The sequence below is a fragment of the Colobus angolensis genome, unplaced genomic scaffold (genome assembly GCF_000951035.1).
Source record: "Colobus angolensis palliatus isolate OR3802 unplaced genomic scaffold, Cang.pa_1.0 Scaffold14, whole genome shotgun sequence".
NCBI lineage: Eukaryota > Metazoa > Chordata > Mammalia > Primates > Cercopithecidae > Colobus > Colobus angolensis.
In genome coordinates, this window is record NW_012114488.1 from 15,726,238 (window position 1) to 15,741,061 (window position 14,824).

At 41.4% G+C, this 14,824-nt stretch overlaps 1 protein-coding gene across 2 annotated transcripts in view; it reads right to left on the reverse strand.

The window, feature by feature from the left end:
* PLG (plasminogen) overlaps window positions 1-14,824 on the reverse strand; it is a 52,969-nt gene that overhangs the window by 5,120 nt on the left and 33,025 nt on the right. For both annotated transcript variants that reach the window (XM_011934989.1, XM_011934988.1), the window contains exons 13-17: window positions 14,549-14,642; window positions 11,179-11,299; window positions 9,540-9,614; window positions 8,959-9,099; window positions 6,776-6,882 (exon numbers count right to left, since the gene is read on the reverse strand). In XM_011934989.1, the coding sequence (XP_011790379.1) occupies window positions 6,776-6,882; window positions 8,959-9,099; window positions 9,540-9,614; window positions 11,179-11,299; window positions 14,549-14,642 (538 nt within the window). The remainder of the gene's footprint in view (window positions 1-6,775; window positions 6,883-8,958; window positions 9,100-9,539; window positions 9,615-11,178; window positions 11,300-14,548; window positions 14,643-14,824) is intronic.

A 14,824-nucleotide genomic window follows, 5' to 3' on the forward strand; every position in this document is an offset into this window, starting at 1 on the left:
TACAGGGGTGTGCCACCACACCTGGCCAATTTTTGTATTTTTAGTAGAGGCGGGGTTTCACCATGTTGGTCAGGCTGGTCTCGAGCTCCTGACCTTGTGATCTGCCCGCCTTGGCCTCCCAAAGTGCTGGGATTACAGGCTTGAGACACCATGCCCGGCCAGAGAGTTTATGACTTTTCTAAGTCCCTACAGCCAGTAAGTGGGAGCCAGGGTTCCAATTCAGGTTTGTCTGTACCATCCCACATCTTCTCTGAGCCTCAGGTTCCTCATTTGTAAACTAGGAACAATAATATCTAATTCATAGAGGTTTGCAGCATTTAAATTTTTAAAAATGTAAAACACTGGGAGCAGCCTGGCACACCCATAGGTGTTCCTCATTTGCCAAGGTTCCTTTTACTTGACCTCAATGCTCCCAGACCCAGCAGTGCAGAAAGAGAGATCAAGAAATCAAGGAGGTGAAGTTTTTAAATAGTAGGAAAAACACAAAAAAAGGTAAGCCAACTTTGAAATCATCTAGACCATTCGTTTTTAAACGTTTGGTTAAAACAAAACCAAAACCAAAACCTAAACCTTTCTTCAAATGAAAACTTATGCAAAGGCTGATGTGAAAAACACTACTTGAAAATTCTGGGTTTTTGAATGAGGGGTTAGGGCTGAGTGGTGCAAAGAGGTAACATGCCTAGTTCAGGTCTGTCTGGCTAGTGGCAGAATCAGAACACATTTCCAGGTCTTCAGACTCCTAATGCCCTCACCAGCACCTCTGAGAAACTGAAGCAGGGATCCTAAGACAGTCTTAGTGTTTCAACAGCCAAGGGGGCTAGGCTGATGGATATAATTATTGTCAGGGCATACTGCAAAGAGAAGAAGGAATCCCTAAAATGTATTACAGGTGCTGATACCACATCCTGCACAAATGTTCCCTCTCTTGTTCTCACCCACAACCATCAACCAATACCAAATGTCATCCTAGACTTGGGGCCATGGGACCTGTCTGCCTCTCCCCGAGCTGTAAGCCCTCTGTTTAACACCATCCCATACATATTAGACCTACGGGTATTTGGGAAGAAGACTAGTTTAATTGTAACTTTTGTTGTTAATGTTTTGCACCATGTTTAGAAACCCAGTCTGGCTAATTTCACATGAAAAATAACCTAACACTCTTAACTTGACAGCTGGGTGAAAATCCCACTTACCTAGGGAAGCAGTATGAATGCTGAAATTATGGATTAAGAGACTGAAAGACCTTTACTGGTTTTTTGCTTGTTTTAGGTGTAAGGGAAATATACAAATAAAAAATGGATCACACCCCAAAGCTTCAACACCAAAAATACCTTGCTAGCATACCCCACTATGAAACCAAAGACAAGAAATCAACTACAAATAAAGACCCTGCACAAGGCTTTGGTCCTGTAAAAACATCCAAAGAACAAGTCTATTGGCTGTATTCAACCTACACTGCAGTTAAAGGAACATAAAGGCCAGAGTGCCATATGTCCTCCAAACAACCACACCAGTTCTCTATCAGGGGTTCTTAACAAGGGTGAGCTGGCTGAAATGAAAGAATGGAAATTCAGATTTTGGATAGGAATGAAGATCATCAAGATCCAGGAGGATGGCAAAATCCAATCTAAGGAAATTAAGGATCACAATAAAATGATATAGAAGCTGAAAGACGAAATCACTGTTATAAAAAAGAACCTAATGGATCTGACAGAGCTGAGAGCTAAGAAACAAACTATAAGAATTTCACAAAGCAATTCAAGTATTAATAGCAAAATAGACCAAGCTGAGGAAAGAATCTCAGAAATGGAAGACTGGCTTTCTGAAATAAGACAGTTGACAAAAATTAAGAAAAAAGAATGAAAAGGAATGAACAAAGCCTCTAAAAAACATGGGATTATGTAAAAAGGTCAAATCTACAAATCACTGGCATTTCCAAAATGGACAGGGAGAAAGTAAACAATTTAGAAAACATTTCAGGATATTGTCCATGAAAACTTGTTCACCCTTGCTAGAGAGGCCAATAGTCAAATTTAGAAAATACAGAGAACACCTGCAAGATTCTACACAAGAAGATCATCCTCAAGACACACAATCATCAGATTTTCCAAGGTCAAAATGAAAGACAGAATGTTAAAGGCAGCTAGAGAGAAACGACAGGTCATCTACAAAGAGAACCCTATCAAGCTAACAGCATACTTCTCAGCTGAACCCCTGTAAGCTAGAAAAGATTAGGGCCTATATTCAATATTCTTAAAAAATATCCAACCAAGAATTTCATATCCAGCCAAACTAAGCTTCCTAAGCAACAGAGAAATAAGATCCTTTTCAGATAAGCAAATGTTGAGGGAGTTGGTTACCATCAGTCCTGCCTTACAAGAGATCTTGAAAAGAGCACTAACTATAGAAAGATGGCTACCAGCCAATACAAAAATACTCAAATACACAGACCAATGACACTATAAAACCACCACACAAACAAGCCAGCATAACAACACAATGAAAGCATCAAACTCACACATACCAATGCTAACCGTGAATGTAAATTGGCTAAATACCTAACCTAAGAGGCACAGAATGGCAAGATGGATAAAAAGCAAGACCCAATGGTATGCTGCCTTCAAGAGACCTATCTCATATGTAATGACACCCATAGGCTCAGAATAAAGGGATGGAGGAGAATCTACCAAGCAAATGGAAATCATCAAAAAAAGCAAGGGTTGCCATCCTAATTTCAGACAAAACAGACTTTTAAACCAATAAAGACCAAAAAAGACAAAGAAGAGCATTACATAATGGTAAAGGGTTCAATTCAACAAGAAGACCTACTATCCTAAATATATATGCACCCAACACAAGGGCACTCAGCTTCATAAAGAAAGTTCTTAGAGACCTACAAAGAGACTTAGATGCCCATGCAATAATTGTGGGAGACTTCAGTACTCCACTGACAGTATTAGACAGATCGAGGCACAAAATTAACTAAGATATTCAGGACCTGAACTCAACATTGGACCAAATGGATCTGATAGACTTCTCTTTCCAAAAGCAACAGAATGTACATTATTCTCATCACCACATGGCACATACTCTAAAAATCAACCACATAATTGGACATAAAACAATTCTCAGCAAATACAGAAGAACCAAAATCATACCAAACACACTGTCAGACCACAGCACAGTGAAATAGAAGTCAAGACTAAGAAAATTATTCGAAGCCATACAATTACATGGAAATCAAACAACATGCTCCTGAATGACTTTTGGGTAAATAATGAAATTATGGCAGAAATCAGGAAGTTCTTTGAACTAATGAGAATAAAGATACAACATACCAGAATCTCTTGGATAGAGCTAAAGTAGTGTTAAGAGAGAAATTCATAGCACTAAATGCTAGCATCAAGAAGAAAGATCTCAAAGAACCTAACATCACAATGGAAAAAATTAGAGAAACAAGAGCAAATCAATCCCAAAGCTAGCAATGGCAAGAAATAACCAAAATCAGAGCTGAACTGAAGAAAGTCAAGACGTGAAAATTCATTCAAAAGATCAACAAGTCCAGGAGTTATTTTTTTGAAAACAGTAATAAGATAGGTAGGCTGCTAGCTAGGCTAATAAAGAAGAAAAGGGAGATAAGACCAAAATAAACACAATTAGAAATGACAAAGGGGATGTTAGCACTGGTGCCACAAAAATAAAAATAACCATCAGAAACTACTACAAACAACTCCATGTACACAAACTAGTAAACCTAGAAGAGATGGATAAATTCCTGGACACATACAGCCTCCCAAGACTGAACCAGGAAGAAATTGATTCCTTGAAGAAACAATAATGAGCTCCAAAATTGAATCAGTAATAAATAGCCTACTAACCAACAAAAGCCCAGGACCGGATAGATTCACAGCTGAATTCTACCAGATGTACAAAGAAGAGTTATGACCATGCCTACTGAACCCATTCAAAAAATTGAGGAGGAGGGTCTCCTCTCCAATTCATTCTATGAGGCCAGCATCATCTTGATACCAAAACCTGGCAGAGACACAAAAACAACAAAAAACTTCAGGCCAATATCCTTGATGAATATTGATGCAAAAATCCTCAACAAAATACTTGCAAACCAAGTCCAGCAGCACATAAAAAAGCTAATTCATCATGTCATGATCAAGTAGGCTTTATCCCCATGATGTAAGCTTGGTTCAACAAACATAAATCAATAAATGTGATTCATCACATAAATAGAACTAACGACAAAACCCACATAATTATTTCAATAGGTGCAGAACAGGCTTTTGATAAAATTTACCATTCTTTTTGTTGAAAACTCTCAAAAAACTAGATACTGAAGGAATATATCTCAAAATAATAAGAGACATCTATGACAAGCCCACAGCCAACATCATACTAAATGGGCAAAAGCTGGAAGCATTCCCCTTGAAAACTGGCACGAGATAAGGACACCTGCTTTCACCACTCCTATTCAACATAGTATTGGAAGCCCTGGTCAGAGCAATCAGGCAAGAGAAAGAAATAAAGGGCATCCAAATAGGAAGAGAGGAAATCAAACTATCCCTGTTTGCAGATGACATGATTCTATATCTAGAAAATCCCATAATCTCAGCCCAAAAGCTCCTTCAGCTGATAATCAACTTCAGCAAAGTTTCAGGATATGAAATCAATGTACAAAAATCACTAGCATCCCTATACACCAACAGAAGCCAAGCCCAGAGGCAAATCAGGAACACAGTCCCATTCACAAATGTCACAAAAAGAATAAAATATATAAGAATACAGCTAACCAGAGAGGTAAAGATATCTACAATGAGAATTACAAAACACTGCTCAAAGAAATCAGAGATGACACAAATGAATGGAAAAACATCTCATGCTCATGGATTGGAAGAATCAATATCATTAAAATGGCCATACTGCCCAAAGTAATTTACAGATTCATTGCTATTCCTATCACACTGTCAGTGACATTCCTCACAGCACTATTAAAAGAAAAACTATTTTGAAAATTTATATAGGACCAAAAAGGAGCCAGAATAGCCAAGGCAATCCTAAACAAAAAGAACAAAGCTGGAGACATCACATTACCTCTCTTCAAACTACGCTTCAGGGCTACAGTAACAAAAACAGCATGGTACTGGTAAAAACAACAACAAAAACAAACAAGCAAACAAACAAACAAAAAAGACTCGTAGATCAATGGAACAGAATAGAGAGCCCAGAAATAAGGCCACACACCTACGGATATCTGATTTTTGACAAAGCTGACAAAAACAAGCAATGGGAAAATAACTCCCTATTCAATAAATGGTGCTGGGGTAACTGGCTAGCCATAGGTAGAAGATGGAAACTGGACCCCTTTCCTTACACCATATACAAAAATCAACTAAAGATGAATTAAAGACTTAAATGTAAAATCCAAAAGTATAAAAATCCTGGAAGACAACCTAGGCAACACCATCCTGGACATAGGAACGGGCAAAGATTTCATGAAGATGCCAAAAGCAATCTCAGCAAAGGCAAAAATTGACAAATGAGATCTAATTAAACTTAAGAGCTTCTGGACAGAAAAAGAAACTATCGAGGGAGTAAATGGAAAACCTAGAGAATGGGAAAAAATATTTGCAAACTATGCACTGAAAAAGGTCTAATATCCAGCATCTATGAGGAACTTAAAACAAATTTACAAGAAATAAAAACCATTAAAAAGTGGACAAGGGACACTAACAAACACTTTTCTAAAGAAGACATGCCTGCGGCCAACAAGCATATGAAAAAAGCTCAATATCACTGATCGTTAGAGAAATGCAAATCAAAACCACAATGAAAAATCATCTCACACCAGCCAGAATGGCTTTTTCTAAAAAGTCAAAAAATAACAGATGCTGGCAAAGTTGCAGAGAAAAGAGAACACTTATAGTTGGTGGGACTGTAAATTAGTTCAACAACTGTAGAAAGCAGTATGGTGATTCTCAAAGAGCTAAAAACAGAACTAACATTCAACCCAGCAATCCTATTACTGGTGATATACCCAGAGGAATATAAATCATTCTACCCTGAAGACACATCACATAAACATTCATTGCAGCACTATTCACAGTAGCAAAGACATGGAATCACCTATATGCCCATCAGTGACACATGAGATAAAGAAAATGTGGTACATATACACTACGGAATACTGTATAGCCATAAAAAAGAATGAGGTAATGTCTTTTACAGGAACATGAATGGAGCTGCAGGCCATTATTCTTAGAAAATTAACACAGGAACAGAAAGCCAAATACCACATGTTCACACTTTCAAGTGGGAGCTAAATGATGAGAACTCATGGACACCAAGAAGAGAGCAACAGACACTGGGGTCTACTTGAGGGAGAAGAGTGGGAGGAGGGAGAGGAGCAGGAAATACTAAGTATTGGGTTAGTACCTAGGTGACAAAATAATCTGTACAACAAACCACTGTTTACATATACCAGAAACTTGCACATGTACCCCTGAACCTAAAATAAAAGTTAAAAATTAATTAATTAATTAAAATAAAAACATTCTGAAAACAAAGAGACTCAAAGACACCACTTTCCTCCCCTTGACCATGTGCCTTGAAGACTGATTAAGACATAGGTACCCAGGCAAAATCAGGAGTGGATGGACCACATTCGTGGATAGGAATTTGCACAGCTTGCTCCTAAATGCTCATTTTGTCACATGGACTGTAGGTCAAAACCTGTTCATTATGTGGGCAATGGAATTTATCTCACCTTGGGTTTCTCCCCAGCCAGTGATGAAACATTCGGTCCGGTCAGCGACCACATAATTTGGGGATGGCAGACAAGCTGGGATTACTTTGTCAGTGATGATGGCAGGACTGAAAGAAAAGCATCAGCAGTTATGTTTGACTGCTCTGCTGGCAGCTGCAACACCCACAACCAGCCATCTCTGCCTTGAGGCCCTGGAGCCCTCTGAGCTGGCACTGTCTTGCTTCACTGACACAGAGCAATGTAGAACACAGCATTTCACCGTCACATTTGCCTGTGGTTGCCTATGGACTACACAGACATAAGGTTTCATTTGAAAGGCATCAGTTGCATACAAGATACTGCTGGTGGCCTTCACCTTTGAAAGTAGGGATGACAAAGGTGCACTTCTCATGCATATTCTGTGCACAACTGGAATCTCATGCCGAGTGCGTCCTTTCCTATTAACTAAGTAGGGCATTGATCCATGCATGGAGTGTCTGACTGAGATGCCACCAAGAGGCTGTAAAATTGCAAATGCATTCTGTGCCCAGAGCAACTTGCTCCATCCTTGGATCCTCCACTTCCTCCTCAGTGAAAGTTGCTACACCATAGTTGTAAGAATCCAGTAAAATACTTGATACCAAATGAAAGAAGATTGGAAATAAGCCTCTTGCTTGAACAAAATGGTATTGTGTTCAAAGAACATTCATATACTTTAGAGTCCCAGGGACTCTCAAACATTAGAACTCTGGTTTTTAGACCTGATTCTACTTTAGTAAGTTCAAGGGGATAAAGGATTGGAAATGAGAAATGCCCTATTTTGATCAAAAATCATCATTTTCACCAACTTTGAAGCAGGCACACTTTCTGCTTCTGAGCATCATCAGAAGGCCCAGCCTATCATGCAGACGTCCTCACTCTACAGGTTCCCTGATGGAACACTAAATGCCCTAGGCTCTTGGGGAGTGGGGATGTGGGGTGGGAACTCTAGACTCGAAATGTATCAGCCTATCAGAGAACTCCAAAACCCAAAATTTCCAAATTATTTGTTCAAACCATCAGAACACCACAGCTCTCTGAGGACCATGAGGAACCTTCTACTTGCACATTTGCTGGGTGGGGAGGACACTGGAGAGCACAAAGGAGATCAGCTACTGTTTATAAAGGCTGAACTGGAAAGGCTCTTGTCTCCTTCTGGAGTGTCAGAGCATCCCTCCTCAGGACATCACTCCTCAGTTCACAGACCCAGAGAAGTTGCCCCGGGATTGTGGCCAGGTCTAGGAGAGCAGCTCAGGCTCCTGCCCCATGCCTTCCCATCCAGGCCATGCTCATCCCTGTCCATGCTGACACCCTGTCTTCCAGAGCCGCCAGCACAGCGAGCGCCCTGCGTGCCTTGTTACCTGTCCCAAATCTGCTTCTCCTACAAATAGCTGTTTCTTAGCTGACTCAGCTAGTATCTGGCTCCAAGCAGCACTAACTTAATAAGTGACATAAGCAAACGTATCACTTTGTCAGGATTAATGAAACAACATTTCAACAGGAAAGAGAAAATCAAATCAAAGAAGACAATAATAATAATGTAATTTGCACTTATAAATTGTATTTGTGATTTTTTTGACATTGTGAAATTTTTTTTGCTTTGTTTTTGTTTTGGTACAGGGTCTTACTCTGTCTCCCAGGCTGGAATGCAGTGACATGATCATAACTCACTGCAGCCTCAAACTCTGGGACTCAAGTGATCCTCTTGCCTCAGCCTCCCAAGTAGCTGGGATTACAGGCATCCACACCAGACACCCAGCTCGATGTTGTGGTTTTTCAAGTGCTTTGAAATAAGTAGAGTCTTATTTGATTCTCTTAAACGTATTATGATGAAAGGAGAATTGTCATCCTGAAATAACTGCATCGTTCTCTGATCATGAATGTGGATGAACTGGTGAACATTCAGTGAGTTTTAGGGGTAACAGAGTACCTCATATTTCAATTTTTTCCACATGAGAAAACTGAGTCCTGCTGCCTTTCTCAAGAGCACAGCTAGCATGTGGCAGGGCTGGGGTTAAAGACTGATGCTGCCCCCAGAGCTCTTGAGCCTTTCATGTGCTAGACAGCCCCTCCCCACTGCCATGCAGTGACCATGACCCATGAAACCCAGACATAAAGCAAATATCTTCACCAGCATAGGGTGAAGACCACAGGTGAGCGAGTACCTGCTTAGCTTTAGCAAGGCAATATCTGCTCCTCCGGGCTCCGAGAACATCTTAGATACTTCTATTTCCTGAACATGCGGTTCGAGATTCACTTCTTGGTGTGCACCCAGGATGACCTTGTAGGATGAAGGCCTTGGGGACCTAGAAAAGATGAGGATGTCAAGAGCAAAATATGGTCCGGCCCCTTCAGGTAACCTCTGTGCCGTGAACTTGATGCTGTCTCCCTGACACCCTTGGCCACTTAGAATTAGTGACTTCTGAGTGGCAAGAAGCAAAATTCATGATTTGCTCGAAATAGGCAGTTAGGGAATGTTCTCAGGCTGTTTAGGTGGAGACTGATGCCTGTGGTAGTGAACAGCTCTATTCTGCAGTTTATTCAGGCCCACAAAATCATCTGTACTGTGTCTTTCCTCTGCAGTTTCTCTCTAGAAACCCTTCCCTTCTCTCTTGTCCGATTGCCCTGGCCTGGTCCCTAGTGTCACAGCCAGAGAAGGAAGGGAGGAAGAGAGAGAAAGGAAAGGAGGAAAGGAGGGAAAAAGTATTTAAGACAAAACCTCATGTCAATTGTCCCCTAAACATACTTCTCTAAGCAGTGGGCAGCAGTCAGCACCCACTCTGGGGATATCAAGGTGCCTCCACAGAAGTGCATTCCAAACCTAGAAAGAGGATTTAGTTCAAATTTTAGTCAAATCGATACTTTGTTCTGCTCCATTGTACAGAAAACATACAGAAAATGTGTCTTTCTGACACGTTCACTTAATTTTGACCATGTTCATATTCCCAAAGGAAAGGACTGCAAGCCCAGCATCAGGACAGTAGTAACTTTGACCAGTGCTCCAGGAGTGGGATTTTTCAAAAGGGCCCATCTATGCCACTTTTTCCGATGCTTTGGGGAGGCACAGGCACAGCCTGTCCACAGGAGAGCAAAGCTAAGTGACTCAGCATGAAGCTCTACAGTCGTGACTTCCACCCCACAGCCCAGGACTCCAACAGAAGCGACTAGCCCAAGACCTTCCCCCGAGGTCTCTTTCATTTTTATGACAAGATCTATGCAAGGTCTGATGAATCACTCTTCAAGGAGCCAGATGTGATTCTGAACAACAGTGACTCGTGGAGGTCTTCTGATCTTACCTGAGAAACTTTACTTTTGAGGAATGTTTCCTGAATCACTTACTTTCTAGGGCTGTGTGGGCAGGTAATAGCTCAGAATACTGGTGTCAGCCACTTGGAACCAGATTGTAATGAAGAGGAATAGAGACAGGAAGTGCATGATGACAGCATGTTGATAAGTCAGTGAGGATGTAGACCACCACACAGTTTAGGAAGGAATGAATCTGAACTATGTGGAAGGTGAAAGCTCTGTAGAGCAGGGATTTAGTAAACGATAAAGAAAAATCAACTCAACAGCAGAGTGAAATGCAATGTGATCAGGTTTGTCGATGGCATTTCACAAATTTATGGAAAGTAGTCTCTTTACGGGAGAACAGCAATTGAGCACAGGTATCCTGGTGTAGAAATGAGATGAGGAAGCAGAACAGGCAGGCAGATGGGCCTGTTTTCTATGCATGCTTCCTAAGAGATACCCAAGAAAACGGAACTTATGAAAGTCATGTTCCACTGAAACAATATCCAAAATGTCCCGGTTCCCTGGGATTGGACTGATCACTCTTAATTTATGGGGATCATGACCTAGAATTTTTTTATGTTTGTGAATGGATGTGTAGCCTCTGAATTGAATTCAATGATTCACAAAAGTGTCCAAAGGAAAAAAATCTGTGCCTGTGATAGACTGTAGATAATTTTGTCCTTGCTCTCCCAACCCAGAAAGTGTCACATTTCTAAAAACTTCCCTCTCTTTTCATCTGACAGTGAGACAGTGGATATCCATAGAAATCCTCGGAGCATCTTCAATATTTTCCAGCAATATTGGAACTTGGTGTAAATCACTGTGCCTACAGATTTTGATGGAGCTGCCCAGATCAAGAAAAAGACAGCAATTTTGGCCATTTTCACAGTAGAGAACCTATAAAAATATATATATATCTTAATATATATTTTATATATATATATATATTTCAATTTTTGTAGCTTTTTTCCCCCTTCAGAAAACTTTGGGGCAGATACTGATGCCTTAGCTGTGTGGGTTTTGTGTAAATGTAGAAGGGTTTTACAGGGCTTACGTGGAGGGACAGTATAAATCATTTCTGGGCCTGTTCTTACCTTGTTCTAAGACTGATTTGCCAGGGCCAGGAATGTGCATGGGCCACACACCCCCCTACAACCCTTCCAGAACATTTCTTCGGCTCTACTTGAGGCTTCCCACAATCAAATGAAGCGGCTGCTGTGGCACAAGGTGGGAGAGAAATCCCATTTGAGACAAGGTAGCAATTTTGTGGTGTAAATCGAGACAAATTCCAAGCCCTGAGTTTTTGACATCTCAAAGGCCAAACTAAATAGTAAAATCATAAGCATCTTTTGGAATATTTTCTCTAAGTTTCAAAAGTGGTAGTAGACAACACAGGATCCTCTCTTTTCAAGAAAATAAAAGCACTTTATAATTATTTTGTTGGATAAGTTATCAAACAAATTGGTATACTTTAGCATCAGAATGAGATTTTTTCTGAGAAGACCTTGATTAGGACAAAGGGTTATTTGTCATTGTTATTCTGACTCCATGCAGTATGTTTAGAACACGATGTCATCCTTCCCAAATTCATCATCATCACCATCACCATCTAAACCATGTAAAGTTTACTAAAAACCATAATTGTCATCACTGCTGAAAGGCACAAAGTTTTCATTTTCCATGTGAGTCTCTGTGTGTGCGTGTGTGTGTGTGTGTATGTGATTGTATGTAGCAAGGATTACTGTCCTAAGTTGAAATGTTGCCTTCTCTCAGCCAGCTTCAGGACAGCTCCTCTGGGGAGCCTCCCATGACTAACCGACGGCCGTGGGGGTGACTTAAATACATGTGCCTTTATTCTTCTTTTCCTCTTCCCTGCCTTCTCTCTGCAGCCAGCCCACAAGGTCTCTGGAGGTAGGGACAGTGTCCCATCTTTGGTGTCATCCACCAATGCCTACAAAAGTGCAGGGGCTACAGAGGGTGTTCAAAAATGCTTCTCTGTTGTCGCCAGCCCTTCAAGATCTTCAAAAATATAAATGTTAATATTGTTAATAATTATTCATAAATTATTAATAACAACTGTAAGAGGAAATTTCTTCCCAACCAACCAGAGATTCTATGCTCTAGTGAATCTGGAACCTGGATTTTCCAAATAACTTTACATTTGCCATGGGCTGTTCTGAGAATCTGTCTGTGGAAGACTTTTTAAAAAAAGAAGCAAGGTGTAGAATGCAATCGTCTTCTCTAGTGCTGAGCTCAATTTCTGCTAGTATGCCTTACATACAGTAGACATGCATCATTGTACTAAAAGAGTAACTACAGAAATAATGGTACCCCTGCTCCTACTGTAAAAAACAAAACTGAACGTTTCTATTTATTTTTACTTATTTGTTATTTGTACTGTATATGTTGGTGGAAAGGAAATAGTTATTAAAATCATTGACCACCAGAGGTTCTAGCTTTCTCAAGTATGAGTCAGATCTGAATAAACCACATCCTTCTGTGTGAAACAGTCCTCAGCATTTCCAAGTGTCTGGTGGGAACCTTTCTCACTAGGCTTGGGGTTAACCTCATTTGTCTCACATCAAGGTAAGGTGGGGGACCTCCCATTCTTGTATTATTATTATTATTATTATACTTTAAGTTCTAGGGTACATGTGCATAACGTGCAGGTTTGTTACATATGTATACTTGTGCCATGTTGGTATGCTGCACCCATCAACTTGTCAGCACCCATCAACTCGTCCTTTATTGTTCCCATTCTTCCTTCTTTCTCCAGTCTCTAAGAACCTGATTCTTGTACATCCTCAGTGTGGGTGAGGACACCAGAATCGCACTGGGGAAGCTACTGCACCTCCCTTCCATGGGAGTCAAAGGTGCATGAGTCCCAGGCACGGTAGTGGGGTCTGAGGCAAGAAAGTCAGTCTGGGCTCAACTTCAAGGCAGCCTGTCAAGGATAGAAAGCTCGGGCAGTGAGAGGCAGTGGTGTGTACCAGATGGGGCCAGAAGTGGAGAACTGGAACTGACCACATGGAGGGACTTTGAGGTAGAGGAGCAACCAAGATGCTTCGGCAGAACAGACAAAAGCACCCACTCGAGGAAAAAGTCAGTTATTAACTTACACTAAATCCACAGAGCACAATGCCACATTACAATAATACTGGCCAAGTAGAATCTTTCCTATCATCCTAACCCCTGCTTCCTCCCTCTTGCTCTCCCTAGGAGTGGCCCAAATGTGATGATGGGCAGTGTGGCTCTCATGGTCTTCATCACTGCCTTGTACCACCTCCCCAGGCAATCTTGGGATGCTGGTCTTCAGTGGACTTGGAGGCCAAGCTCCTTCCCCCAGCTCAAGGTCCCTCCACATGGCAGACCCAACCACAAGCAACCAAATTATGCATAGGAGAAGTCCAGGGTGGCTTTCTGTAACTAGGACAAATTGATTGGTCAGCAGAATATTAAATATGGGACAATTCCAAGTAGCTTCCTTTTTTTTTCCAGAACTACCCATGGATTTGTTATTCCAATTGTTTAAGGACTAATGTCAACTCCCTTTCCCCTGATCCAAGCCTCATACTCCCAATAAAAGTCTCAGAACAATGAGGAAGGAACCCAAAAAGCAGTCTCTAAGCTATGTCACTAATGTGACCTGTGAGTAGTAAACTTATGAGAAAGGCCATCTGGGGCTAAAGAGCTGCACTACCTTTCACTAATTCCTAGGATGGCCATCTGAGGTTTACAATATGCATTACATGCTTACCTGTTTCCTGCTGTTTGTATTTTCTTTCTTCTCAGTGGAAGGGGTAAGTTTTTTGTTTTTGTTTTTTGTTTTTTTGAGACAGAATCTCACTCTGTGGCCCAGCCTGGAGTGCACTGGTGTGATCTGGGCTCACTGCAAGCTCCGCCTCCCAGGTTCACGCCATTCTCCTGCCTCAGCCTCTAGAGTAGATGGGACTACAGGCGCCCGCTGCCGTGCCGGGCTAATTTTTTGTTTTTTTACTAGAGGTGGGGTTTCACTATGTTAGCCAGGATGGTCTCGATCTCCTGACCTCATGATCCGCCCGCCTCGGCCTCCCAAAGTGCTGGGATTACAGGCGTGAACTACCGTGCCTGGCCAGAAGGGGAAACTTTTTCATCTGAATGACTCTAAATGTTTCATGCATCCCACGCTAGACATGGCAGCATTCAGTGGGACCATCCTGAGGCTGACTAGATTACCTCTAAGCTTGCTCTTTGGGAGTTTTACATTTATTTTATTTATGTGTGTCTGGGGCGATGGTTGGGTGTTTCCCTAACAAATGTGGGCAGTAGTAGGACAGGTTCAAGATACCCGTGATGAAGAGTGGGGTCTGGTGGAGAGGGCAGCCATCTCCTCCTGAGAACCACTCTGCTCAGAAGCCCTTTTCCTTTTTTGTTGCAAATCCATGTTAAGGAAGCAGTTTCCTTACCAAAAAGAAGGCAACCTACCACACTGAGGGACATCACAGTAGTCGTAAAGTTTTCTTGGATTTGTCGTGTAGCACCAGGGACCACCTACATCACCATCAGGGTTACGGCAGTACTGAAAACAAGAAGGCATGTAAGCTCCAGCTCACGTGGGGCAGGAGAGGGAGAAGGTGTTCTGAGGCTCATGCATTTCATGTCTATCCTTAGAAGACATAAGGGAGTGTTTCTTTTCCCTTCCTTCCTTTTTTCTTTTTTTTTTTTTTTTGAGACGGAGTCTCGCTCTGTCGCCCAGGCTGG